This window comes from Manis javanica, chromosome 13 (assembly GCF_040802235.1).
Source record: "Manis javanica isolate MJ-LG chromosome 13, MJ_LKY, whole genome shotgun sequence".
NCBI classification, from domain to species: Eukaryota; Metazoa; Chordata; class Mammalia; order Pholidota; family Manidae; genus Manis; species Manis javanica.
In genome coordinates this window covers 89,772,369-89,799,206 of record NC_133168.1, presented here as the reverse complement: position 1 = coordinate 89,799,206, position 26,838 = coordinate 89,772,369, and the positions used below count along the sequence as shown (strand labels likewise).

General features: G+C 48.9%; 1 protein-coding gene across 10 annotated transcripts in view; it reads left to right on the top strand.

Moving 5' to 3' along the window:
- EPS15L1 (epidermal growth factor receptor pathway substrate 15 like 1) overlaps positions 1-26,838 on the top strand; it is an 88,276-nt gene that overhangs the window by 39,637 nt on the left and 21,801 nt on the right. For 9 of the 10 annotated variants that reach the window (XR_005058851.2, XR_005058850.2, XR_012124461.1 and 6 more), the window contains 9 exons: positions 1,463-1,535; positions 8,416-8,577; positions 9,124-9,321; positions 10,703-10,867; positions 15,413-15,536; positions 16,440-16,490; positions 17,596-17,732; positions 22,437-22,497; positions 23,247-23,329. Coding sequence is in view for 7 of the 10 variants with exons in the window: in XM_037009508.2 (XP_036865403.2) it covers positions 1,463-1,535; positions 8,416-8,577; positions 9,124-9,321; positions 10,703-10,867; positions 15,413-15,536; positions 16,440-16,490; positions 17,596-17,732; positions 22,437-22,497; positions 23,247-23,329 (1,054 nt within the window). In the remaining 3 variants the exon portion in view is untranslated. Of the gene's footprint in view, positions 1-1,462; positions 1,536-8,415; positions 8,578-9,123; positions 9,322-10,702; positions 10,868-15,412; positions 15,537-16,439; positions 16,491-17,595; positions 17,733-22,436; positions 22,498-23,246; positions 23,330-25,294; positions 25,529-26,838 lie in introns of those variants that run through there. The other variant, XM_037009510.2, reaches the window with a different exon arrangement.

The following is a 26,838-nucleotide window of genomic DNA, read 5'->3' as shown; positions in this document are numbered from 1 at the left end:
GTTATCTTGACACACAAAGTGACTTAGTCTCATGGCAAGTTAATGGCTCAGGACCAACAGCTACATTGTGTGAGAGGCCTCGTCTCCAGGTCTGTGGCTCCATTCTCTGTGCCCCCAGCCCCAGTTTCCCCACCTGTAAAAAAGGGCTTTGGACGGGGGTGTCTGCACACTCAGTCTGGCATAAAGAAGTAAGTCCACCTCCTGTATGCCTCTGATCCTCTTCAAAGCAGCCTCCACTTACTAGTTAATTCCAGGGCAAGGCAGACTCTCATTATGTGGCAGGGGAGCACTAAGCTGAAGGGCCAAAGGGTACTTTGCCCTCCATGGGAAAAGGGAGTGTTTACTGGACCAAAAATAAACAGCGTCACTTTGCTACCTGGAGACCCCGCTGGTGTGTTTTGTACCCTTAGTGGAGCACAGCCCTGAAAAGCAAAGGCAGGTCAGATGTCGGGTGGGACCCGTGGCTGATCACAAAGCCTCAGTCTTGGCCGCTTGCTGAACCCAGACTGCCTGCTTCACGCTCAGCCCAGAGGACGGCTCCCATTCTGTTGCCAGCTTCTTGGGGCCATGTTTCTGAAGCAGAGAGCAGCATGTGCAACCTGATAAGGCTGAGAGCCTCTGTGAGAACGGAGGGCCAGTGTCCTAGAGTTGGGTGGGCCTGTTAATCAGGACCCCAGGCAGAGGAGGGAGGGCCCCCTGACGCAAGGGTCGAGAAGTTGGGCAGCCAGGAGCACTTCCCTGTGACAGTGAGAGACAGGTCTGTGCAGAGTGTCCGTGTGCAGGAGGCTGGGCCTGGAGCACCCCCCAGCAGGCAGCTTTGAAAGTAACCCAGCAGGCCCATTCATTGATCGGGGCCGTGGCGCAACAGGCCTCTCCCCTTGCGAAGATGTGATCTGGACCTGATGGTTTGGGTCTAGAGAGAATAGTGTATTGCCAGGTAGTTCTCGGGCTTGTGGATATTCACATGCTTGTTGTACAAGGGCTGACTTCTCTGTAGGGGAGACGGGGCTCGTAGGCTCCAGAGGCTGGGGCAGGGAAGAATAGAGCCCAGCCTCTCCGGCTGTGGGTCTGCAGTGTCCTTTTCCCCTGGGTGTGGCCCGGGGTCTGTTCTACTTCGCGAGGCCACCTGTGCTGCCTCTCATGGCCTCCCATCTTCAGAGTCAGCAAGGGTACACCGAGTCCTCACCCTGGGCAGTACTCTGATTTCCTCTTGAAAACGCTCTTCTTTAAAAGGCTGTGTGGTCACCTTGAGCGTAATGCCTGTGCTCAGATGGGCAAGGACACATGGGGAAGTGGTCCCTGGGGATTGTTCTGAGCTTCTTCCCCCATTGAGAGGGCTTCGCCAGCTTGGACTCCTGTGGGGATGGACAGAGCAGGACCCAGAGTCAGGTGGAGAGAGTGCCCCGTGGTGAGTCTGCTTATTCACTCTCTGGGCGCTCCTGACCTCTTCTTCAACACGCAGAGAGAAGTACTCACTGGAACAGGATATTAGAGAGAAGGAAGAGGCGCTCAGACAGAAAACCAGTGAGGTCCAGGTAAGCACAGCGCTCCTACCAGAAGCAGAGCAGGGAGCTCCCGTTGGCCAGTGTAGCGGACGGGGGCAGGAGAGGGGCTTTGTATTTTTGGGGGCTTCCATGTGAGGTTTTTAAAGTTGTCTATAAAGTAGAAACAGGATTGTTTATTTTATATAACTGAGATACATAGCTCACGTATTATAAAATTCATACTATCTTAAAGTGTGCAGTTCAGTGATTTTTAGCATATTCATTATGTTGCTTAACCATTACCTGTCTAGTTCTAGAAATTCCATCACCCCAAAAAGAAACCCCCTCTCCGTCAGCCCTCATACCCCATTCCTTGTCCTCCCCAGCCCCTGGCAGCCACCGATTTGCTTTCTGTCTCTGAATGTGCCTCTTCTGGACGTTTCATATACATGGGGTCACACACACACCACGAGATCGTTTGTGTCTTGACTTCTTTCAGCATGAATTTTTGAGGTTCAGACAGTGGCCTCTAACCTGTCCTCAGGGCAGCCCTGCTTCTTAGAGTGTCTCCTAGTGGGTAGTGGTGACTGCAAAGACTGGGGAACATCAGTTGGGGTGAGGAATCTGACTGCCTGGGCTCAAAGCCAGCTCTCCTTGGCAGCTGTGTGACCTCAGGCAAGTCAGTTCACATTTCTAGGCCTCATTTGACATTGATAATGAGCATTCCACTTTCCTGGGTTGGGGCTCTGGTCTGACGTGTGCTCAGGGCTCACCAGGGGCCGTCCCTGCTCTCCTCCATCATCTGAGCAGAGGGGGGCTGTACCAGGAGCAACAGGGTCAGTGCTGGGGAGTTACACCCTTGCAGCTGTGGCTGGGAGCCACCGAGGTCCCCACCATGTCTCAGGTCTGAGTGGATAAAGGAGGCACTGCCGCTGCAAGCAGCCTCCAGGTAGCTGCGGACCCATGGGAGCATGCCGAGTCCGGCCTCTGGGACTGGCCATCTCTGCTTGGTGGCTCTGAGGGCTCCGGGCTTGGAGAGGGGAGGGAGCACTGCTCAGCGGTCAGATGCCAGCTCCACCACATCCCCCTGGGTGACCTGAACAGGTGGCCCAGCCTCCTGGCCTCATCTCCCTGCTGGGGTGCCAGCAAGGATCTGTGCACAGGCTGCTTTTTGCATGGAGCCTAGAGCAGCATCTTCCACAGCAAGTGCCAGAGAGTGGCTGGTTCTTCCTGGGCCACATCCTGGGGAGGGTGGGTGCCCACCCTGCTTCGGGACGCTTATTGGTTCATGCTTCTGCAGCATGCAGATCCTTCTTTCCTGGCTTCTCACCCTCTGAGCATGTTGGCAATAAGGGTTGGCCCTAAGATGATCTGGAATGTTCTGGATTGGGAGGCAAGGACTGGCCTGCCTCTAACATTAAGTGCTTTCTGTCCAGAGCTGCTTCAATTACAAGACCACCTTGCAGGTGAAGTGACTATAGTTCTTTGAACATTTGTCATCCTGTCACTTCTTTTTTTTTTAAAATAATTTTTGTTATTAGGAACCTCCTCTGTCTTGAGGATTATTATAATTTTTTTACCTGTATCAAAATCTTGCTGTATGTTAATTTTTTTTGGTATCATTAATCTACAGTTACATGAGGAACATTATGTTTACTAGACTCCCCCATCACCAGGTCCACCCCACATACCCCATTGCAGTCACTGTCCATCAGTGTCGTAAGATACTGTAGAATCACTACCTGCCCTCTCCGTGCTGTACAGCCCTCCCCGTGCCCCCCCCAACATGATATATGCGAATTATAATGCCGTCTTTCTCCCCCCCCCACCCTTATCCCTTCCTTCCCACCCATCCTCCCCAGTCCCTTTCCCTTTGGTAACCATTAGTCCATTCTTGGGTTCTGTGAGTCTGCTACTGTTTTGCTCCTTCAGTTTTCTCTTCACTCTTATACTCCACAGATGAGTGAAATCATTTGATACTTGTCTTTCTCTGCTTGGCTTATTTCACTGAGCATTATACCCTCTAGCTCCATCTATGTTGTTGCAAATGGTAGGATTTGTTTTCTTCTTATGGCTGAATAATATTCCATTGTGTATATGTACCACATCTTCTTTATCCATTCATCTACTGATGGACACTTACTTAGATTGCTCCCATTTCTCGGCTATTGTAAATAGTGCTGCCTTAAACATAGGGGTGCATATGTCTTTTTCAAACTGGACTGCTGCATTCTTAGGGTAAATTCCTGAAGTGGAATTCCTGGGTCAAATGGTATTTCTATTTTTAGTTTTTTGAGGAACCTCCGTAATGCTTTCCACAATGGTCGAACTAATTTACATTCCCACCAGCAGTGTAGGAGGGTTCCCCTTTCTCCAAAACCTTGCCAACATTTGATGTTGTTTGTCTTTTGGATGGTGGCCATCCTAACTGGTGTGAGGTGATATCTCATTGTGGTTTTAATTTGCATTTCTCTGATGACTAGCGATGTGAAGCATCTCTTCATGTGTCTGTTGGCCATCTGAATTTCTTTGGAAAAATGTCTGTTCAGCTCCTCTGCCCATTTTTTTAATTGGATTATTTGCTTTTTGTTTGTTGAGGTGCGTGAGCTCTATATATTTGGATGTCAACCCTTTATCGGATCTGTCATTTATGAATATATTCTCCCATGTTGTAGGATGCCTTTTGTTCTATTGGTGGTGTCCTTTGCTGTACAGAAGCTTTTCAGCTTGATATAGTCCCACTTATTCATTTTTGCTTTTGTTTCCCTTGCCCGAGGAGATATGTTCATGAAGAAGTTGCTCATGTTTATGTCCAAGAGATTTTTGCCTATGTTTTTTTCTAAGAGTTTATGGTTTCATGACTTACATTCAGGTCTTTGATCCATTTCGAATTTACTTTTGTGTATGGGGTTAGACAGTGATCCAGTTTCATTGTCTTACATGTAGCTGTCCAGTTTTGCCAACACCAGCTGTTGAAGAGGCTGTCATTTCCCCATTGTATGTCCATGGCTCCTTTATCAAATATTAATTGAGCATATATGTTTGGGTTAATATCTGGAGTCTCTATTCTGTTCCACTGGTCTGTGGGTCTGTTCTTGTTCCAGTACCAAATTGTCTTAATTACTGTGGCTTTGTAGTAGAGCTTGAAGTTGAGAAGCAAAATCCCCCCAGCTTTATTCATCCTTCTCAGGATTGCTTTGGCTATTCGTGGGCTTTTGTGGTTCCATGTGAATTTTAGAACTATTTTTTCCAGTTCATTGAAGAATTCTGTTGGAATTTTGATAAGGATTGCATTGAATCTGTATATTGCTTTGGGCAGGATGGCCATTTTGACAGTATTAATTCTTCCTAGCCAGGAGCATGGGATGAGTTTCCATCTGTTAGTGACCTCTTTAATATCTCTTAAGAGTGTCTTGTAGTTTTCAGGGTATAAGTCTTTCACTTGCTTGGTTAGGTTTATTCCTAGGTATTTTATTCTTTTTGATGCAGTTGTGAATGGAATTGTTTTCCTGATTTCTCTTTCTGCTACTTCATCGTTAGTGTATAGGAAAGCAACAGATTTCTGTGTATTAATTTTGTATCCTGCAACTTTGCTGAATTCAGATATTAGTTCTAGTAGTTTTGGAGTGGAGTCTTTAGGGTTTTTTATGTACAATATCATATCATCTGCAAATAATGACATTTTGACTTCTTTTTTACCAATCTGGATGCCTTGTATTTCTTTGTTTTGTCTGATTGCCGTGGCTAGGACCTCCAGTACTATGTTGAATAACAGTGGGGAGAGTGGGCATCCCTGTCTTGTTCCCGATCTCAGAGGAAAAGCTTTCAGCTTCTTATTGTTAAGTATGATGTTGGCTGTGGGCTTGTCATATATGGCCTTTATTATGTTGAGGTACTTGCCCTCTATACCCATTTTGTTGAGAGTTTTTATCATGAATGGATGTTGAATTTCGTCAAATGCTTTTTCAGCATCTATGGAGATGATATTGTGGTTTTTGTCCTTCCCCTTTTTGTTGATGAGGTGGATGATGTTGATGGATTTTCGAATGTTGTACCATCCTTGCATCCCTGAGATGAATCCCACTTGATCATGGTGTATGATCCTCTTGATGTAGTTTTGAATTCGGTTTGCTAATATTTTGTCGAGTATTTTTGCATGTATGTTCACCAGGGATATTGGTCTGTAATTTTCTTTAGAACATTTTTTACTCCAAAAAGAAAGCCTGTCACCATTCACTCTTTCGCCTCCTCCTCCCCCAGCCCCTGGCAGGGACTGATCTGCTTTCCGTCTCTGGATGTGCCTGTTCTGGACGTTCCACGTTAATGGAATCATGCATGTGGCCTTTTGTGTCTGGCTGCTTTCACTCAGTGTGTCATTTTCCAGGTTATTTGTGTGGTACTGTGTGTCAGGGCTTTGTTACTTTTTATGGCTGAGTAACATTCCGCTGGATGGATGGGCCACATTTTATTCATCTGTTCATTGGTTAATGGATATTTGTGTTTTTGTAATTTTAGCTGTTGCAAATAATGCCCCTGTGGACACTTAACACGCAAGCTTTTGTATGGGCATACAATTTCACTTTTCTGGGGTATATACCTAAAAATGAAATTACTGGGTCATATGACTCTTTGTTCCTTTTAAGGAACCACTGGACTGTTTCCAAAGTGGCAGCACTGTTTTACATTCTTGCCTGTAATGCATAAAGGTTCCAGTTTTCCCACATCCTTGCCAGCACTTGTTATTTCCTATTTTTTACTGTAGCCTTCTTAGCAGGTGTGGGTGTGGAGTGGTAACTCTTTGCCCCTATTGTTTTCTCTAATGATGTTGAGCATCTTGCTTATAGGCCATTTGTGTATCTTCTTTCAAGAAAAGTCAATACAGGTTCTTTGTCCGTTCTTAAAGTGAGTTATTTGTCTTTTCATAGCTGAGTTGTAAGAGTTCTGTGTATTTTCTCCTTATGCTGGTCCTGTACCGTCTGGACAGCTACAGCTCTGTAATAGTATGTTTTGACATAAAAAAGTATGAGTCCTCCAACTTTTTGTTCTTTTTTACGATTGTTGTGGCTATTGGGGATCCCTTGCCTTGCCTTACAGACCTCAGCCCCAGCGTGTTGGCGCCTGCACAGAAGTGGCTCAGGTTCTGGTGGGAGGCGTGCAGTCTGGGCTGTCCTGGTTCTCTCTGTGTTCTCTCTGCTCAGACACTTCCCTGGGCCCTTTCTGACCACGAACTGGTGGGCCTGTCCCTGTGGGGGCTCTTTGATGCCTCTCTCTCCATCAGAATGAGGCCCAGATTCCCTGGTGTCCCAGGCAGTTGCCACCAGGTGTCCCAGGCCCCCACACTGACCCTTCCCTTCCCTTTACCTCCCCCGCCTCCCGCCTGTCCTTCCCTCACGTGCAGCAGACCCCCACATTCGGAATTCTCCACCACCAATCCCCTTTCAAGTGTTCTGTGTCGTGTGCCCCAACCATGTCAGACTCGAGATCCACCCCTCTAAAGGTTGGGATAGAGAGACTGGGCAGCAGGGAACTCAGCTCCCCACAGTAGATCCGAGAGCTGTGACATTTTTGTCCTCAAAGCTGGAGCGGGAGACCCTGTGCCTGCTTTGGATTTTCCGCTGCAGAGCCCTGGCCAGCCCCGGGGACCGGCCTCACCTCCCCTGCCATCTCAGATCGCTCCTTCCTTTGATTCCTCCAGCCGCCACCCCCCTGGGCCCAGGGCCCCTCCCTGCCATCCCTGCTCCCTCTGTTGGTCCCTCAGGCTTTGCTCTCCCCTGGCCCTGCCCATCTATTATTTCACCTTTAGTTATAAGACATTCACTAAGACTGCCTTGTTGAAAATCAAAATGCAAGAGGTCTCCCACCCTCCCCCTTTGTACCCCAAGAGGTGCAGGCGATCAGCTCTCCCAAGAGGCCTTCCAGAAATATCGTGTGCGTGTTTAGGTGGAGACATCCCCTCCATGTTCTCCCCTTCCTGCCTGCATGAATGCCATGTGGTGCACGTGTATACTCTGCTACGTGCCTTGTTTGCTTGACATTATAAAAGCAGTGTGAGGCACAGCGCCCCTCAGGGTGACTGGACTCAAAGCTGTCAGTCAGCTGCCTGGTGGGAATTCGTGTTGTTTGCAGAGCTGCAGTCATGGGCTCTGTGTGTTTTCACAGGCGCCCTATTCCTCAAGGAGGCTTTTCCTCAAAGTGGGAGGGTCTGGTCCGAGGATGCCTGCCCAGGCCCTCTCGATGGGCACTGTGGACTTGGAGAGCCCGGGCAGTGGGGAACCACCGCACCCACTCTCGTCCCTGGCAGTGCCATGGGGCTTCGAGAATACGTCCTCCGCCTCCCTTGCCCGGCCCCCCTTTGCTCTCACTGGACGTGACACTCCTCTCCCCATCTTGGGCCCCACTCCCGGGCCCCTGCTGCCGAGCTCTGTACCTGCTGCTGCCTGCATGTTCTCTTGGTCCGTCCTAAGGGGCACTTATGTGGGGGTCCTCTCTGCCACACAGTATTAGTCCAATCTCCTTGTGCCCCCTCCCCCCCCCCAACTCTGACCAGCAGCACCCATGCTATGTGGTACCGTTTATCCCAGTGCATTGGTGTTCAGGTGACACCTCTTTCCTCCCAACCCCTGACCACACTGGAGAGCAGCCACACAGAGGAGCTTTCCTCACAGGGAGTCCAGCCCCACTCCTGGAGCCTGGCCGCTCTCAGGCCATTGGTAAATGTTTGCTGAGGGACTTGGTAGGAGATTGAACCTCAGCAACTGAGCTGAGATGCACTCATTTGCAGTAGGTATGCATAGCCCAAGAGCATAGCCTCGGGGGGCAGGGAGCTGTCTGGTAGGATGTCCCAGGGGCTCCAGCCCAAGCTGTGACCCTGCTGTCTTGGATGCGCTCCATTTTCATCAGTCTCCAGTAAATTCGTGCAACCCTTCCCCAGGAATTACAAAACGATTTAGACCGGGAAACAAACAGTTTGCAGGAGCTAGAGGCTCAGAAGCAGGATGCCCAAGACCGCCTCGATGAAATGGACCAGCAGAAGGCCAAGCTCCGTGACATGCTGAGCGATGTCAGGCAGAAGTGTCAGGATGAGACACAGATGGTGAGTTCCTCACTTCATTTGGGCTCCTTGGAGCTCACGGTGACCTGGAAGCACAAGGCTGAGACGCCCTGTGGTTTAATGCAGTACTAGAAATAGCATTCAGGGAAGCATTGGAGCATTTGAGGCCTGACCTTAGTTTCACCCAAGTTGTATGATTGAATGGCTTCAGTCCCCACAGCATGTGGTGTCTAGCATGGCCCTATGTCCCCCTCTGGCATCTTTGCTTCTTGTTACAAACCAGAGAGGCTGCAGCCTCAGCAGATAGTGAAACTCTTACATACGCCTCTGAGACCTCGTACGGGGCCAGACAGACTCCCTGTGCTTGTCCCAGGTTGCAATCCACCTTACCCCAAAACGGCCTTCTGTCAGTCACATGGGTTACATGTTTGCTCCGCTGTTTGTGTCTTAGGTTTGGGCATGGGGAGAGGGCCCCAGGAGGAAGCCCAGCGCCCAGCCTTTGGGTTGGTGTCCACCTCCCTGGGTCAGCTTGCTCCAAGAGCGTGACCTCTGAATTCCTCCTTGGAGTTCTGTTTCATCTCATTTCAGATTTCCTCGTTGAAGACCCAGATCCAGTCTCAGGAATCTGACCTCAAGTCACAGGAAGATGACCTGAACCGGGCTAAATCTGAGCTGAACCGACTGCAGCAGGAAGAGACTCAGCTGGAGCAGAGCATCCAGGCTGGCAGAGTCCAGCTGGAGACCATCATCAAGTCCCTGAAGTCGACACAAGATGAGATCAACCAGGTACCTCCCTGGGGAAGGGACCCTTGGGGTCTCGAACCAAGCAGAGTTTCTGCTATGAGCTGTCACGTCCATGCACGGCTGGTCTGTGCAGAGGCTTCTGTTCCCTTTGCTCTCACCCTCCTCACTCAAGTCCAGCTCCCTTCTTAGAAGCTGTTGTACTCTCCTGGAGGTCAAGTGCCAAGAGCCCCCAAGTTCACATCGACCATGGCCAGGCGGCAGTTTGCTTTGCCACACCGACCTTCCCCTTCCCCGCCTGAGCACATGTCCTTCACCAGGATGGGCGGGGGCGGGGCGGGACACTAAGTTAGCGGCTCCTCTGGGGAGAGCCGTGGGTCCAGGAAATGCCTCGCCAAGCTGGTCCTCACTCAGACAAGGGGACAGAGTCCAGGGCGTGTTCCAGAGCCTCTCTGTCCCCATGCAGTATGGAAATCAACACACTGAAGAGGCCCCTGCCCGGTGATGAGCATGGCCTCCCTCCCCATCCTGCTCTGGTGTGGAGGCCTCCTTCTTGGCCCTTGGGGTCCCGTCTGCCGAGCCGGGCTGATGTTTGCCCTCAGAACACCAACACGGCCAGTCGTGCTTCCTTTCTGAACTGAGTCCAGCTCTGCTGTTTTTGCCAGTTTACAGACAAAAGGTGATCTCAAACACGTACAGCATTTAATGCCGAAGGTTGTACCGTGTTGTTAATTAACTTCTGCAGGATTATCTTAACTCTTTCTCCTCCCAGCCCTTAGCATTTATAGAACGGAGATAGACACCAAGACATAAATGTTCTGTTAGTACTCATCACGATGATGGTGATGGTAATGACAGCTGCCTTTATGAATGCCCTCCCTGCCAGACGCTGCAGGGGACACTGTGCCCGTCCCTTCCAGTGGTCTGTTGTGGAGAAGGGAGAACGTAGAGGTCAGGTCCCCAGCCTGCGGTCTTGCTGCAGTGTGGATGAGACCTTTAAGATGCATGCCTGGGCCTGTCTGAACTCACAGATCATCTCCCTGCCCCCTGCTCTCCTGCCTTCTCCAGGACAGGGGGGAGCAAAGAGGTCGTAAAAACCCCAGAAAAGAAGATGACTGTCAAGTATCTCTCTAAACCGATTGTGAATCTGTATTTTGTCTGATTTCATTTTGTTGAGAACTGACAAACATTTGTCTGACCTTGGGCCTCTCTCAGGGATGCAGAGGGGCCTCATGGAGCAGTGAGAAGGGCCTTGTCCTGGCTGACAAGCAGTTTCTCTTATAAACATGGTAATGGGTCATCTGCTCCATAGATGCATAATTCAGTCGCCGTGTGCGTTGTTGGGGTTGGATGTAAGGAGAAAAAGTCTTGCCTGACACTTTTCCCCTAACCCCTATTTGATGTCGTTCATGTCTCTGTTGTGTAGGCGAGAAGCAAGCTTTGCCAACTGCACGAAAGCCCCCAGGATGCCCCCAGGGCCTTGGAGCAGTACGCCGAGGCACTCGACGGGGCCCCCGGCGCCGGCCTGACCAGCGTGACCGGCCTGAGCGAGGGCGTCTCCCTGACAGAGAGGGGCGGTTTTGGAGCCATGGTAAAGGTCGAATAAACGTATTCCAGTCCCAGGACTAGGTTCCACGCTGCAGTCAGAGAATGCCCTGCCCCCCGGGTCCGGCACCTGGCAGCCTGGTTCTGTCCATGAGCAGGTCTTCTTGATTTTGCTGCCGCTCTGGGTGTCCTGCTGGCCCCACTGCCCAGTGTCTGAGACTGCACACTCCTCCTGGCATCGAGGATAAAGCCAAGGACAGGCCCAGACCCTTTGTAAAACCAGTTTTTATAGACCCCCCTTCTCTGTGGTCCAGTCCCCCAAATTTGGATGGCTTCCACACTTAATCAAAATTGGATCAGTCTCTCACACATTGTGCAACCCCACATCCTACTTAATTGGGGGGCCAAGGGAATGTGTGTATCTGTGTTTCCACCTTGAAAATCAAGTGTATCGATAAAAGTCAAGAAAAATGACATCAGCCCTCCTGGGTAATTTCCATTTCACCTACAAATTGGCCTCTCTCCTGAGATTGGGGTTGCATTTAAAACCCTAGGACTTCAGTTGAAACCTCATGGCCCTGGGGTCCCTGATCCAGGCCCGTGGGACCTTTGACCTCCAGCTGCCCACATGTAGCAAGTGTGACTTTTTTCTCCTGTTGTTGTGTGCCCTGTCCCCACCAGCATCTGCTCTTGCAGTGGTGAACTCCAGCTTGTGCCTTCTCCAGTTTATTCTGGCCGAGAGCTGATGGGACATGGTTATTCTCAATGGCATTGTTGGCTTGGTCCCCAAAGCCTTTAACCACTCACCCCATGTCTATTCCAGGGCCTCTACTGCTCCTGGCCCTGTGTGCTTCATAGATTCCTTCTCCTCCTTGTAATAATACAGCCCTCACCCCTCTCTCACTTTTCCCCACCTCCCTCCCTCCATATGGGAGGCTCTGCTCTTTATGTTTGTTTCTTGACATGTTCCTTTAGTCAGCAGCCAAGTACTTAGTCCTAAGGGTTTATTGGAGGCACACATCTCCTTACCCAAACTGCTTAGAAGACACTGTTGAGTGTCCCCATTTGTCTCCTTCCTCTGGCCATTGCTGCCTCCTGGCTGAACTCCACATCTGCTTTGGGGTCCGTACCTGCTTGACCGGCTATGTCTGGACTAAGAATCCATTCTTCACGAACCCCATGGGGCAGAACTGCCCGTTTGGCTGCCCAGTTTTCTTGGTCTGTGCCCTGGGGCTTCCCAGCCTGGCTCTTACTTTTCCTACCTGGCATCAGTACTCTTTTGCTGGCTGTCTCCTTCTCGCTTGCCTCTTTCCATCCTCATTCATGAACAGCTCACTCTTAAGCCCCTTTACAGGTTTTAATAAGATCAGTTTCCCTGGATAAAAAGTTGGCGGTGAAGTGGCAGTTTGTAAATGGCCAGTGACTCCCCTGCACCTCCAGATTTTAAAAATCAGTCTTTATTCATCTTATAAGTGGGTCACAGTTTACATGATCGTTAATTCATCTTGGCATGTTGACGTCAGATATGTTACATAGAAACTCTTGACCAGTATCTGAAAGAGAACCTATTTATCTTGTACAAATACTGTTTTTAAAGCATTTATGGGTTTGTGTCCATTTCTTAATAAATACTTTGAAGAGGGCTTTCTGTTTACTCCTAAACATTTCAAGACTGTTCCAAGAGCTGCATCTAGAATTGTAATAGTGTAAATGAGAGCTGCATCTAGAACTTCCTAAATCTAGTCAGTGCCACTAAAGTTACTAAGCTTAGTGTTAAGCTCACAACTGTGACTCTGTCCAAGAAACACAGGATCTTAAAGCTGCATTTCTTGTTTCTCATCCACTGATGAGAACACTGGCCTCTTGTCTGTGCAGACAGCACCCAAACAACCTGTTTGGTAGAGAGAAGGCAGTAAGTCATCCCAGACTGCAGCCTCGCCGAGAACGCACATGAAGACTGGGGTGTCCGCATCCAGCCCCCAGCAGCCCCTGGACTCTCTAGAGCCAAACTGTTAGATACAAATGTTGTAAGCTTGTTGTTTGGCCGTCACTGGGTGACTTGAAGTCAGCCACAGAGGGAATATGTACATTGTGGGCCTTGGCAGAAGCCATCAGAGAGGGCTTTGTTGTGGAGAGCAGGCTCACCAGCACCCCACTGCCCCACCCCCATGAAAGGGAAGGAATGTTGCAGAAACTCCGAGGTGTCTGCTCATTGTTGTCATGTCTACTTCCTAAGCCGTGAAGAGTTCACAACCAGTCATTGCGCTTGCCGCTCAGGGTTCTTTTCCTCTGTGAGGGACGGGTCGTCCCCTCACGGCCGGTGTGCTGCGCTGGCATCTCCAAGCTGGCATATGGCTCAGTTCTCACTGGTGGGTGGTCAGTGGATGGTGGAGTTGCTGGCTTCTCTGTGGCAGGAGAGATCTAGTTTTCTGCTCCAAATGTGAAATGGAATCAAAACCACTGGTAGCTACTCCAGCCACGTGAGTGCTGCTGGGGTCTTCTCAGGCTTCTCTGAAGGCAGCCGAGTGATTGCTGCCTCAGGCAAGCAATTGCTCCTGAGACAGATGGCAGACCCGACTTTCAGGCGAAGGTCTTGCGGCCGGAGTTCCCAGAATCACCCTCTGCTGCTGGCCACTTGGCAGTCTTCCAAGTGGCGTCTGAAAACATTGGAAAAAGGAAAACCAATAAAAACAAAACACCTAACTTGTAAATCAACTCGCATTAAAAACAAAATAGACACATCTATTTTGAGGCTGAGCTGTTACTCTTAACTTGCTGCTTTGTCCAGGGCATCATCTCTCGGTTCTTCCGGAACAGATAACATTCCTCCCGAGTGGTGCAGGGCGGGAGGTGTGTGCCCCACCCTGGCCTCCGGGCTCCCATAGGTCCGGGCACCTCCATCAGTGTGTCCAGGAACTCCTCAGATGCTCACTGGGTGCGGGCTCTCATGCTCATTAGCGCCAAGATGGCCCCCCAGAGCTGCGCACTGCTTACAGACATCTACTTAACCTGCCTAAGAACCCAGACTGGTTTCCCCGCCTCGGGAAGCCCTGAGGTTGGAGGCTGCAGATACTCCTCCCCAGGTAAGAGGTGTCCTTCTGTGATCGTCAGCAGGCAGGGCGTCGGTTGTCCTGAAGCCCGTGGCTTCCTGTTGGGCCAGCCCCTCCGAGACCCGTCCCAGTGCCCAAACTCATCCGGCTCAGGGCGGTAGGAGCCTTGTCCAGAATCTTCCTTTGGCAGCTTTGATGTCATTGCCTCGTAACCTGTCTGTTTATTTTGACGGAAGCTCCCAGCTCTTTAATTATTTTGGTTGGTTGGAATAATGGATGTTTGCCAGTCCTGCAGATGCTGACACATTAGCCAGATTCAACGAGGATGTTGTGTTTTTTAATATCCCAGTGAAACCTGCATGTTTTCACTGAGGGTGTGTCTTTTTTAATCAAAATACACCCCATGTTTCTAAACCAAGTGCGTTGTTCCTATGTATATTGCAAACATACACACCAGTTCAGGCCACTTTTTACTACAAAAATGTGCTCTTCAAAAGCAGTTATCTTTTTCCTCTGGTTTAAACACGCTTGTTTGTTTCTAGAAATAAGTACTTAAAAAGAAAATGCAAAGTATTGGACATGCTCTAGTAGTTCCAACTGCGCAAGCACCCATTTCCTCCCAGGGTGTAAATAGTGTGTTTTTCGGTGTGGAAATGGTGTTTTAAAAAAATGCCTGCAGAGGTACACACTCTCTGAGAAAAATATGGTCGAGGGTGGTCACACCTTGGAATGAGGCCCAAGCTGCCATTTCTGAGTGGCTTGTCACATTTTCTCTTTAAAATTCGAAAAATACTACTTTTCTCTTACTGGCTTTTTAAAAATTTAATTAAGGTAACATGCATGTAACATAAAATTAACCATCTTAACTGTTTTTCAGTGTCCAATCAGTAATGCTAATACTCACATTATGTAGCTAAGCTCTAGAAATATCTTACACCTATGAAGCACTAATTGCCTCTTCCCGAGCCCCAGCCCCTGGTGCACCCATCTACTTCCTGCCTCTGTGGACCTGGCTCTTCTAGGGACCTCCTGCAAGTGGGGTGATACAGGTGCCCGGCTTATTGGGTCACTCAGTGCAATGTTCTCGAAGTTCATCCGTGTCGTTGCATGTGTCAGAATCTCCTTCCTTTTTAAGGCTGGCGTAGTACTGTTACATGGATGGACCACATTTTGTTTAGCCATTCATCCATCAGTGGACATGTGGTTGCTTTACCTCAGTGATTTTTAAATAAACTGATTTTAGAAGAGTGTGAAACTTAAAGAAATACTGCAGAGGTACAGAGAGGGACTGTCTAGAGCACACCCACCTTCCCCAATCACTGATGTGGTGGATGGATGGTAACACCTGTCACAGCTGATGAAGCAGTGTCCACACGTTACCGCTAACTCAAGTCTAGATTCCCTTGGTAATATTTTTTTAATCATTCTCTTTAGGGTCACACCACTTGGTGGGGAAATATGCACGTCAGGTATGGAATTTTGTACTTTGCTGTACATATGAAATAATAAAATCTCTGTCCTGTCTCTTCACACAATTTTAGGACGATCCTTTCAAAAATAAAGCCTTGTTATTTAGCAACAATGCCCAAGAATTGCATCCGGATCCTTTCCAGGCTGAAGACCCCTTCAAATCTGACCCATTTAAAGGAGCCGATCCCTTCAAAGGTATCTTGCTGGCACCTGCTTTGTTATTGTAAGGCTGTTAGGTTTGTGCCAGTTGGTGTTCACCAGCGACTAGAATATTTAGGAGCTACCTCCCTCTGAAATGGAGAAGAGAAGGCATTCTTAGAGCCTCAAGGGCCGCTTGCCTTTTCCCCCTCAGCCATCTAACCACAGAGCTGAGGCCTTGGGGATGGGGCAGGAAGAGCTCCGGGCTTGCAGCAGTGCCCGTGTTCAGGGGCAGCTATTTATTCTGCATGATTCACTTCCCATCCACCCCACGGGTGGTAAGTTCTTCCTCACCCGCCTCACAGGGTTGGTAAGATAACCAGATGAAATAACGATTATGAAACTACCCAGAAAATGACAGATGCCTACGAAAATCTAGTCTTCATGTGGTGAGACTTCCAGGGCCATGCAAGGGTCAAGAATAAAATTAATTCTGGAAACCAGATTTCCTACATTTCTGCATTTGCTCAGAGCAAAACAGTATTTCCAGGAAGACCGTCTGCACATGTCTGAGAAGAATGCCAAGGCAGGGATAGGGCAGCGGGAGAGCCCTTCCCGTTGCAGCGTCAGGATTGGAGCACCTCAGGTCTGAGCCGCGACTCAGCAGCCCTGGGAGTTATGCTGTGCGCAGCTGGGGACTGAGGACCGGGCGGGCCCTGAGTCCCGGGACAAGGGTGGGAAACAGACTTAAGAGTGAGGCCAGGCATAGAAGTACGGATTCTGGCTCATGCATTACCCCCAACTCTGGCCCATGTTGGGTGGCTATTACCTTTCATTTCATCTTAAATGTCCTTGCTAAGAAAAACCACCTCTGCTAGGGGCTGTCCCTGTCCTGCTAATGTGGATATGCCAAGGTCATTTCTAACACGGAGCTAAACTTGCCTCTTTCCTCTGATCCAGGTGACCCGTTCCAGAATGACCCATTTGCAGAACAACAGGCAAGTTCAACAGGTAAAAGCCTCTGTTAACCGTTACGTGGCCTGGCCTTCAACGTCGCATTCCTAGCTCCAGTTGAGGGAAATGGGAAAACAGCCTCTCCCCACCGTCTCCCACAGTGTGGTAGCAGGACAGGGGAGGGCAGTGTCTGGAGCCACCCAGTCATGACGTCGTCCCTCCACTTCACCACCTGGCGCCCCTCCTTGCCACTCTCACAGCTGGAAAAGAGTGCCAGTGGCCACGCCATTGTTCAGACACACCCGCTGCAGCTTAGATCACTCAGGCCCACCTGTGTTCTTGTGGTGGTGTCAGGTCCCATGGAGCACTGGCACACACTGCACTTGAGTCTGTGCACACCAGGGCTGGCAGCAGGGCATCCTGGGGGATGGCCAGTGCCTCGCAGACGTCTCACCGTCACAGTACTCCTGGTGATGGCATCTTCCTGGCTGCAGTTGCCGTGCCCACGCCCCACGTTTGAGGGGAATGAACATACCGTGCCTGTGATGGGATCACTGCCTGTTTAATTTTTCCTTTATTTAAAATTTTCTTCGTTTTTTTACTGAGGCGAAATTCGCATAACTTAGTCAGCCATTGTAAAGCGAACAATTGGGAGCATTTAGTACATTCATGATGCTGTGCAACCATTATGTGTGTCTAGTTCCAGAACATTCCTGTCACCCAAAGGAGACTGTGTCCCCGTGAACAGTCACTCCCCATCCCCTTTCGCAAGCCCCTGACAGCCACTGACCTTTCTGTCTCTATGGATTTACCCACTTTATTTTTGTTATTTTTAAAATCAGCTTTATTGAGAGGTGTAAGTTAAAACAAAATTTACCACCTTTACGTCTTTAAATTAGATAAGTTTGACGAACACGTAGTCATGTAAGATAGAGAACATTTCCATCATCCCCAAAGGTTCCCTTGTGCCCCCTACAACTCCCTACCGCACAAGCCCCAGGCCCCGGGGCCCCTGACCAGCGCTCTGCCACTGTGGTGTTCGCTCTTCCTAGAATTCCACACAAACGGCACTGGCCAGCTGTGTGTGCTCTTGCATCTGGGTTCTTCCACTCAGCATAACATGTTGATGGGCATTTTTTTCTTCACCTTTCAAAACACCTAGATCCGTTCGGAGGGGATCCTTTCAAAGAAAGTGACCCATTCCGTAGCTCTGCACCCGACGACTTCTTTAAGAAACAGACAAAGAACGACCCATTTACCTCAGACCCATTCACAAAAAACCCTTCTTTACCCCCAAAGGTGAGTGATGCCACCAAGGTGCAAGCACCACCTGCATGCCCACTTTGTGGGTGTGGAGGCAGCCCTTCCTTATCTGGGTTAGGGTCTCCATCATTGAGCTGCTTGCCAAGCCTGACGAATGCAGGCATGGGCCACGTGTGCTGTGTGAGGCCAGGTTACTGTCCAGGAGCTGGGCCGTGGCCTAGTCTCCTTACTGGCAGGCAGGTGACCAGTCGTGCAGGTCCCTCTGACGCTCACCCTGTGAAGCAGGGTGTCACATTCAGCAGCCCAGCAAGCCAAAGTCAGGGGGGTTGTCTACTAAACAGCTGTCATTCCTCTGTCCCTGTCTGTGCCCCATGACTTCAGCTCATGCTCACAGACTGGATTCTGTGCTCTGTCACCTGCGTCCACTGCTGCTCCATGTCCCAACAGATAATAAAGCTACATGTTCCCATGGACCACCCCAGCCTCCATATGACCGCTGGCCGTCTTCCCAGCATGCAGCACTGATGGTGACACTGGGGTCAGACTGCCCCAGTGGGTCCCAGTCATGGCAGGAGGACATCCAGACCTGCAGTCTGGCAGCACTTACTGTGCACTCATGGGCCCCCTGCTCTCCCCAGCGTGGTGTGAACTGTGCGCTTTATACAGTGTTAGGCCCAGCAAACTGGATTGAGTTGATGTCAACTAGGATTTAAAAGGCAAAAAAGTGGCTTTGTGATTGAATAGGGAGTTTTCTTGTCTAAGTGAGGGCAATTTATAGCTTCCCTTCATGTCCTGGGCTGCATCTCTGTTACCATCTGACATAGTCCCTGCCTTCTGCTGGTCTGCAGCCCTGCGCCCAGAGGTCCTGGAAGTCAGGGATCACTTTGTGATGTATCTGTCTGTGAGACCTGTTGTAGGACCCCCTTCCTTCCAGTTTCAGCCGTCTGCTCTCAACTCTGCATTTATCAATTTTGTTGACTCTTCCATGAGTCAACTTTCGGCCGTGTGAATTTTCTTTCCTGTTTTCTGTTTCACTGATTTCTGCTCTTTATTATTTCCTTCCTCCTACTTATTTTGGTTACTTTATTCTTCTATTTCTGACATCTGAAGATCCAACCTTAGGTCATTTGTAGAGCATCTTTCCCAATATAAATGTTTAAAATTGCACATTTCCCTCTAAGCACTGCTCAGCTGCATTTCACATATTTTGACATGTTGTATCTTCACTGTAATTGCATTTGAGATATATATATATATATTTTTTTTTTGAGAGGGCGTCTCTCATTGCACAGCCCTCCCCTTTCCCCCACCCCCACATTCTTCCCTGCCCTTACCCCTCCCTACCCTCCCATTCTCCCCAATCCCTTTCCCTTTGGTAACTGTTAGTCCCTTCTTGGGTTCTGTGATTCTGCTGCTGTTTTGTTCCTTCAGTTTTTCCTTTTTTCTTATACTCCACAGATGAGTGAAATCATTGGGTACTTGTCTTTCTCCCCCTGGCTTATTTCACTGAGCATAATACCCTCTAGCTCCATCCATGTTGTTGCAAATGGTAGGATTTGTTTTCTTCTTATGGCTGAGTAATATTCCATTGTGTATATGCACCACCTCTTCTTTGTCCATTCATCTATTGATGGACACTTAGGTTGCTTCCATTTCTTGGCTATTGTAAATAGTGCTACAATAAACATAGGGGTGCATCTGTCTTTTTCAAACTGGAGTGCTGCATTCATAGGGTAAATTCATAGAAGTGGAATTCCTGGGTCAAATGGTAAGTCTATTTTGAGCATTTTGAGGAACCTCCATACTGCTTTCCACAATGGTTGAACTAATTTACATTCCCACCAGCAGGGTAGGAGGGTTCCCCTTTCTCCATAACCTCGCCAACATTTGTTGTTATTTGTCTTTTGGATGGTAGCCATCCTTACATTTGAGATATTTTTCAGTTTCTCTTGTGATTTCTCTGTTGAACCATGGCTTACTTAAAGTACATTGTTTTTTCCCCTCTACATATCTCATAATATTGGTTTCAAGTAAAGTCTGTTATTAAAGAGCATTTTACACATTTTTGCAGACCTTTTACACTTACTGAGACTCATTTTATGGTCTGTGTAGCTGCACGTACCACACAGAGTGGAGAAGAATGTCTGCAGTGTCCTGGTTTACAGATGCCATTTAGGAAAAGGTGGATAATAGTATCGTTAGTATAGATCATCTTTATCTTTACTGCTTTTGTTTGTTATTTGAGTTTTAGCTCTGCCATTCCCTGAGAGAGGAATGTTTGTCTTCTCCCCTGATTGTGGAATTGCCTGTATTCCCTTAATTCTGTCAAGTTTTACTTCATGTATTTTGAAGCTCTGTCTATGCCTACACATTTATGATTGTCATATCATCCTGATGCAGTGACCTTTTTTCATCATTATAGAAGGTTTCTTTATTCCTCTTTGTCTTGAAATCTTTTTTATGACATTAAAATAGCCACTTCATCCTCTTTATGCTTCCTTTTTTCATGCTCTATCTTTTTTTATCCATTTACTTTCAGCCTGTATAGATCCTTACATACGAAGGATCTTTTGTATCAAGCATGTAGGTGGGAACTCCATTTCTATCCCGTCTGGAAATCTCTGCCTTCTAAATGGAGTGTCTAGTCCACTAACATTTAGTGCAGTTATCGATATGGTTGGAGTTAAGTCTACTATTTCATTATTTGCTTGCTTTTTATCCCCCTGTGTTCTATTCTCTGTTCTTTTTCTGCCTTCTTTGGATTATTTGACCATTTTCTAGGATTCCATTTTCTAGTATCTGTTGGCCACTTTTAACTATATGTCTTTTTATTATTTTTTAGGGATTACCATGTACACTCTTTTCATAGGCTACTTGGAGTTAATATTACATCACTTAATGTAAAATGTACAAAACAACCAACCATGTAGGTCAATTTATCCACCTTCCCCCCCAGCCAGCAGAATTTCTTATGTTATTGCTATCCTGTGAAGGTAATACATCTAAATATATTACAAACCCCATAAGACAGTCTTTATCAATTTTGCTCTTATCCACTGTATGTATTTTAAAGGAATTTTAAAGAGGAAAAAAGTAGCTTGTAATTTTTACCCAAATATTTACCATTTCTAAAGCTCTAAATTCCTTTCTCAAGATCTGATTTTTCCTTCATTATCATTTTCCTTCATCCTGAAGAACCAACTTCCTTTGGCACCTCTTACAGTGACATTTGTTGTCATTCTTGCAGGCTATTTATGCTTTATCTAGTAGTACTATTCTTTCTGGCACATTTAATGTGTTGTTCCACTGCCTTCTGGCTTCCATTGTCCTGAATGAGAAGTCTTCAGTCTTTCCACAGTCATTCTCCATACGTAGTTTGTTTTTCTCTGGCTGCTTTAAGAGCTTCTCTATATCTTTGCTTCTCAGTAGTTTTACTGTGAAGTATCTGGATATGGTTTTCTTTCTATTTATGCTTTTTGGGATTTGCTGAGGTTCTTAAATCTATATACTATGTCTTTCACCCAATTTGTTAAGTTTTCAGCCAGTATTTCAAGAATATTTTCTTTTTCTACCCTATTCTTTCTCTCCTCTATTTGTGGGATTATGGTTATACCTATGTTAAACCTTTTGCTAATGTCCCCACAAGTCCCTGAGGCTATTTTTTTTTCATTCTTATTTTCTTCTTTTCATATGGAGTAATTTCTCCTTCTCTATCTTCAACTTCACTTTTTTCTCTATCATCTGTTGTTTAATGAAGTTTCTATTCTAGATAATATACTTTTCAGTTTTAGAACTTTTGTTCATTTTGTACAGTTTTCTGAGTTTCTGTTTCTCTATTAAAATTGCCTGCCTTTGTATTTATCTTGGGTATATTTTCCTTTATCTCACTGAGCACAGTCACTGCTGCTTTAATATTCTCCTCATCTGCGTCGCCCTGGGTTTGGCCCCACCAGTTGTCTTTTCTCTTGAGAGCTGGCTGTATCTTTCTGGTTCCTGGTATGTTATATAATCTAGAAATGTGTCGTATGCATTTTGAGTGCTCTGTTTTGGAGACTGGATTCTGTTGCATCCCTCCAAAGAGTGTGGATGGTTTTGTTTGAGCAGGCGGTCACCTTGGTGAGATTCACTGCACACGCACTCTCCCTTGCCTGCAGTTTCACAGCAGGGTCTGTAGCTAGGCTTCTCTCTGTCTACATACCATGCACCATACAGCTGACTCGTCAGCCCTTGACTTGGGCTGAGCTTATCCTGGAATTTGGGGCTCTGGTTCTCTGCCTCTCCTTTCTGGATCCCCGATCCCCTTCCCATGGCTGCAGTTGTCCTGGGCCACCATCCTTTGTCTTTAGGCCAGAAAGATGGTGATTTTCTACTGGGGTTTTAGCCTCCTGATACTGTCAGATTATAGCTGTCAAAATGCAAAAACTCAAACTTACACTATTTTTTCTGCCAACTTTCAATTCTCCTCCAAAATCTTCTGGCTTTAGTTCACTTCCTGACCCTTCAGGTGGTTGCCTTTGTTTTGTTTTGTTGCATTTTGTCCAGCATGTGTAGATGTTATCTGCAGGAGGGGTCCGTCTGTTGAGATCTGACTCTGATGGGGTTTAATTTAAATCATTTTAGACTCCCCACGGCCAGGCACCAGACATGGTATGTGTGTCTGCCACGGGCAAGTTTGTGGTTGAATGAACGGGTGGTGGAACAAACGGACTGCTTCTTACTCTTCTCTCTCCTTTTATTCAGCTCGACCCCTTTGAATCTAGCGACCCGTTTTCATCCTCCAGTGTCTCCACAAAAGGATCCGGTGAGACTGGCGGCTTATTTTCCTTCTGACTCTTTCTTGGGCATCAGAGAAGCCCTACCCAGTAGACCCTTTTATTTCCAGAGCTGGTGTGTCCTCAGCATTTACATCCTTAGTGGCCTCCTGATCCTCTCCTGAGGCGGTCTGGCCAAGCTGGTACCCTCTGGCTGTTCACCGTCCCGGGCAAGAGCCAGTGCCCTTCCAGGAAGGTGGCCTGGCAGTTGGGGTGAATTCAGTAACAACGCCAGCGTTACTGATCACTCTTTTCTTGTTCCTTAGTGTAAATCTTTGGTTTGTACATCTGGATTTCTTTTCCTAGAAGAAACCAAAGTTCAGCTGAGAGTGCAGGCTTGCACACGGAGGGAGGGGTGCGCTTGTGGACCCCCTTGCTTTTGGAAACAGGCCCTGCTCGGTCCTGCTGCCTTGCCAGCAGCTTGTGCTTGGTGGTTATAGAGTTTGGTGTCACAGGTGGGCTTCTGAGTTACTCCAGGCAAATCGCCCCACCAAAGGAGAAAGCTCAGCAAAAATCTCCACCCACAGATGACTTCCCTGCATAGCCTCAGTGGGTGTTGGGTCAAAGCAAGACTCTTGCTGAGGGTCTGTATCCAGATGTGTGACCCTGGCAAACAGACGTGACTCCCTAGGTCTTCTGCCTCGGGGGCCCTTGAATACCAAGGGGCAGTGTTTCCCCTTGACTGGAGGCATGTTCCCTGGATCCCCTGTAACTCTGCCTCTTTTGGTGCTGCTTGCAGGTCCCTTTGGAACCTTAGACCCCTTTGCAAGTGGGTCCTTCAATAGTGCTGAGGGCTTCGCTGACTTCAGCCAGATGTCCAAGGTAAAGCACAGCCCACTACCCCCCAACAACCCCTACACCTCTGCCAGTGTCTTCATGTCTCTCATTGTGGTCTTGTCATGGGCTTCCAGGCATAATTGTTAATGCCATTTATGAGTCAGTCTAAAAACTTCCTGTGGCTGTGATTGGGCCCGTTTCCCTTCCTCCTGCCAACACTGCCAGGAGTATCCCTGAGACATCCATGCCATGCGCTTCCCGTGCCGCTGCTCCTGATGATGTCTGTTAGCCATCAGATCTCAGGCGACCAAGTCACCTCTGTAGCTGGACAAACCCGAGAAGGCGTTGGTTAGGCACAGAGGGCCGGGGAGGGTTGTGGGCACCAGGCCTGGTGTGCAGTGGCTGAAACCAGAACTGTGGACCGTGGGTCTGGGAAAAGAGGCCAGCTGTCTGGAGCTGCCCATGACAGAACCCAAGAAGGGTGTGGAAAGTGAGGGCTAGGCCTGGCGAGTAAGCACACAGGTGAAAACTGAGCTGCCCAACATAGGTGACATTCCTGCCATTGTTGGGCAGGACAGCGGATCCACTCGGCCACAGTGGCACAAACTGACTGTGGACATGGCCTCACATGCTGGTAGAGCCCTGCTGAGGTGGGCGGCAGGAGGTGCAGCTAGAAAGGTGAATCTTCAGTGGGGCAAGTGCTCAGCCTGTAAGTCACGTCCAAAACAGACAGATCAGGAAATGCCAATAGAAGCCGTGGCTACTGAGGTAAATTTCAGAAGAAACTGCTAAGAAGTTGAAAACACCGGCCTTGGCAAGTGAGAGAGGCAATGAGCCCAGGGTCTTTCACTGTATGTTCTCCACTATAACCTTTAACATCCATTGGTTTGAAATATGAGCCTGTATTTCTCTAATGAGAATTAAGGGAAGCAGCCTTGGGTGTACCCCGTGTGGCCCTGAGTCCCCTGTCCCCTGTGTGCATGCCCGTGTATACTCTGCTCCTTCTCAGTAGCTCCTCAGGCCAGTGAGGGTGGGACCCCACACTTGCCTTGCATCTTTACCAACCCTTTGGTCTAGCCCAGGGACCGTCAGGTGCCCATGAGCAGAACACAGTCCCCTTCCTGATCTTGCCTCCTGGGTGGGTAAAGCTAACAAGTCAAGAGGGTGGTGAAGGGACTGGGAAGGACACGTCCAGAGTGCATGGAAGCCGAGCACCCGCAGCGAGGAGTCGGCACTGCCTGCTCCCTGGGGTGTCCTGCCTGCTTGCTCCGCGTTCACTCAGCCCAGGAAGCACATGATGGGATGGGTGCTGGGTGCTGTGGTTAGCAGCATGTGATTGTGGCACACAGCTTCTGAGAAACATGTGAGATTCTGTTTAGGTTTCCAAAGACGGGCATGAGCACACACTATGCAGGTAGCAAATCCAGCTCCTGTTGAGAGGCAAGGGTTCTGTTCCACCACCAGCTGCTGCAGCGGGGAGCCGAGAGAGGTACTGGTAGGGCCTCTCTCCTCCCAGTACCCGGAGGGACCAAGCCTCCATCCCACTATTGAAGCGCTGTGATACAGTCAGGATGCCATCTGGGATTGGCTATATGGCACCAGGGCATGAGGTTTGCCCTCACATTTGCCTGCCACTTAGTAGCTGTTATACCCGCCTGTGCTCCTTGAGTGGAGCCATGTGTCTCTGCTTTGTCCCCGCTTGGAAAGCAGCACTTGAAACCAGAAAACAACTGCCACAGGGTGGCAGCAGCCCCCAGTGAAGGGGTTCAAGTGACAGCTCAGGCTGTCACAAATGGGCCCTCTCCCAGCGGGAGGGTGGCCCCTGAGGCAGAGGGAGTGGGAGCTAGCGGAGCTGGGAGCGGCGAGGCGCCCCCATTTCAGCAGGCCTGCCAGCTGAGGCGGCAGGGGCTGGCGGAGTGCCGGGCCCTTCCTCTTGGCCTGTTCTGACCTAGAGTCATGTTTTCCCTCTAATCCCGTCCCCCTTCCTCGTTCTCATGCTCCGAACGGCAGCCCGCACGTGCACCTGCGGCCAGCGGCCCCTTCCTGTTCGCGCGCTGGACAGGACTGTGGAAAATGTGCGTCCAGACCCATTGTTTTGTTCCCATGACCCCACCAGCTCCAGCCAAGCCACTCATCCAGCCACACGCCGAGCCCTGACCTCACTGGGCTGTTGTTCCCTGTGGCGCCCTTTCTGTTTTTCAAGAACAGCATCATGTGTATAAATAAAATGCTGAGGGAAATGAAAGTAAAGTGGCAAGAAGGTGTTTTTTTTTTCTTCCTCTTGGTTTTGTTTTGTTTTGCTTTTTTTACCCCGCCAGCTCTGCCCCATCTTTGCAGGGTTGGGATGCGATGCACAGTGGTCCCCTTGCTTAACCTCACCCTGAATGGAAGTGTCGTCCTCAGCTTGGCAGTGCTCAGGGATCTGATTCCAGGCTCGATCCCAGAGCTGAGGTCCACCCCACACGCACACGTGGATGCGCATCCGTCCTGGCTCCGTCCCCTTGCTTTAAGAGCAAACCACCCCAGGCAGATTTCAGGGGGCATCTGAGCATAACAAAGAGACTCGAACATAATTATTTCACCTCATCCCCCTGAAGAAAAGCCGTCTATGTAATACTTGGCTGGTTATCAGCCCATTTTCTGTGTTTTTCAAGCTTTTTTTTTTTAAACTACGCATTCCTATTTAGGGCTGTATTTTTAAAGTTGAGAGCTATTTGCTTTAAACTAGCTCTTTAAACTGTGAAACCCAAGCATGCATCTCTTAGAGCTGCTTTTCATAGAAACTTTTCTTGTCTTTTTTTTTGCACATGCTTTACTCTGGGCCAGCCCAGAGTGCCCCTCCCGGCTTCACTGAAACCCTTCTAAAAATAGCGACTTTCCCTGAAGCCACAGCCTGAGTCCGAACGAGTCGGGTCCCAAAGGAGGCTCCTTGGGAAACTTGACATCGTGAAAATTGGAATTTAGAAACGGTGCAGGCCTTGTCGGGGTTGGGAGTGACATCACTCACAGTTGCAGGGGAACCCGGCATGTTTGGTTGGCACCCTTTCCTGTTGGAGTGAGCTGCCTGGCCCAAGAGGTTTAAACAGAAGAGGGGGAGGAAAGTCAATTTGGCCAACTGTCCGCAGCCAGCTGGGTGACTGCTGCATTGAGTGGTACGGGGCAAAGTGCATGGGCTGGGTGTACAAGGACACTGTGCACCCCAAGTCGGAATGGGAGCACGTCCAGAGGGCTCTGGGCATCACTCTGGGCCTGTTCTCCAGAGCTGACACATTTCCAAACCCAGGACAAGGACCAGGGGCCATGCTGGGGTCTCAGGGCCCATCACACCCTCTCCGCTAAGAAACCAGTTCTGATTCCTACCTGCCTGTCTCTAGTTATGGGAATTATGGGAGCCCTGGGCCTGAACTGTTTGTGAATGGCAGAGGCAGAACAGAAGATCTCCCAGAAAAAGACCTGAGATCACCATTTTAAAGCTCAGTGATGAGTCGGCACCACCCCTGAGTATTTGTGCCGCCTCCCTCTGGGAAAGGCGGATAGCAGAGAGCAGCAGGAAT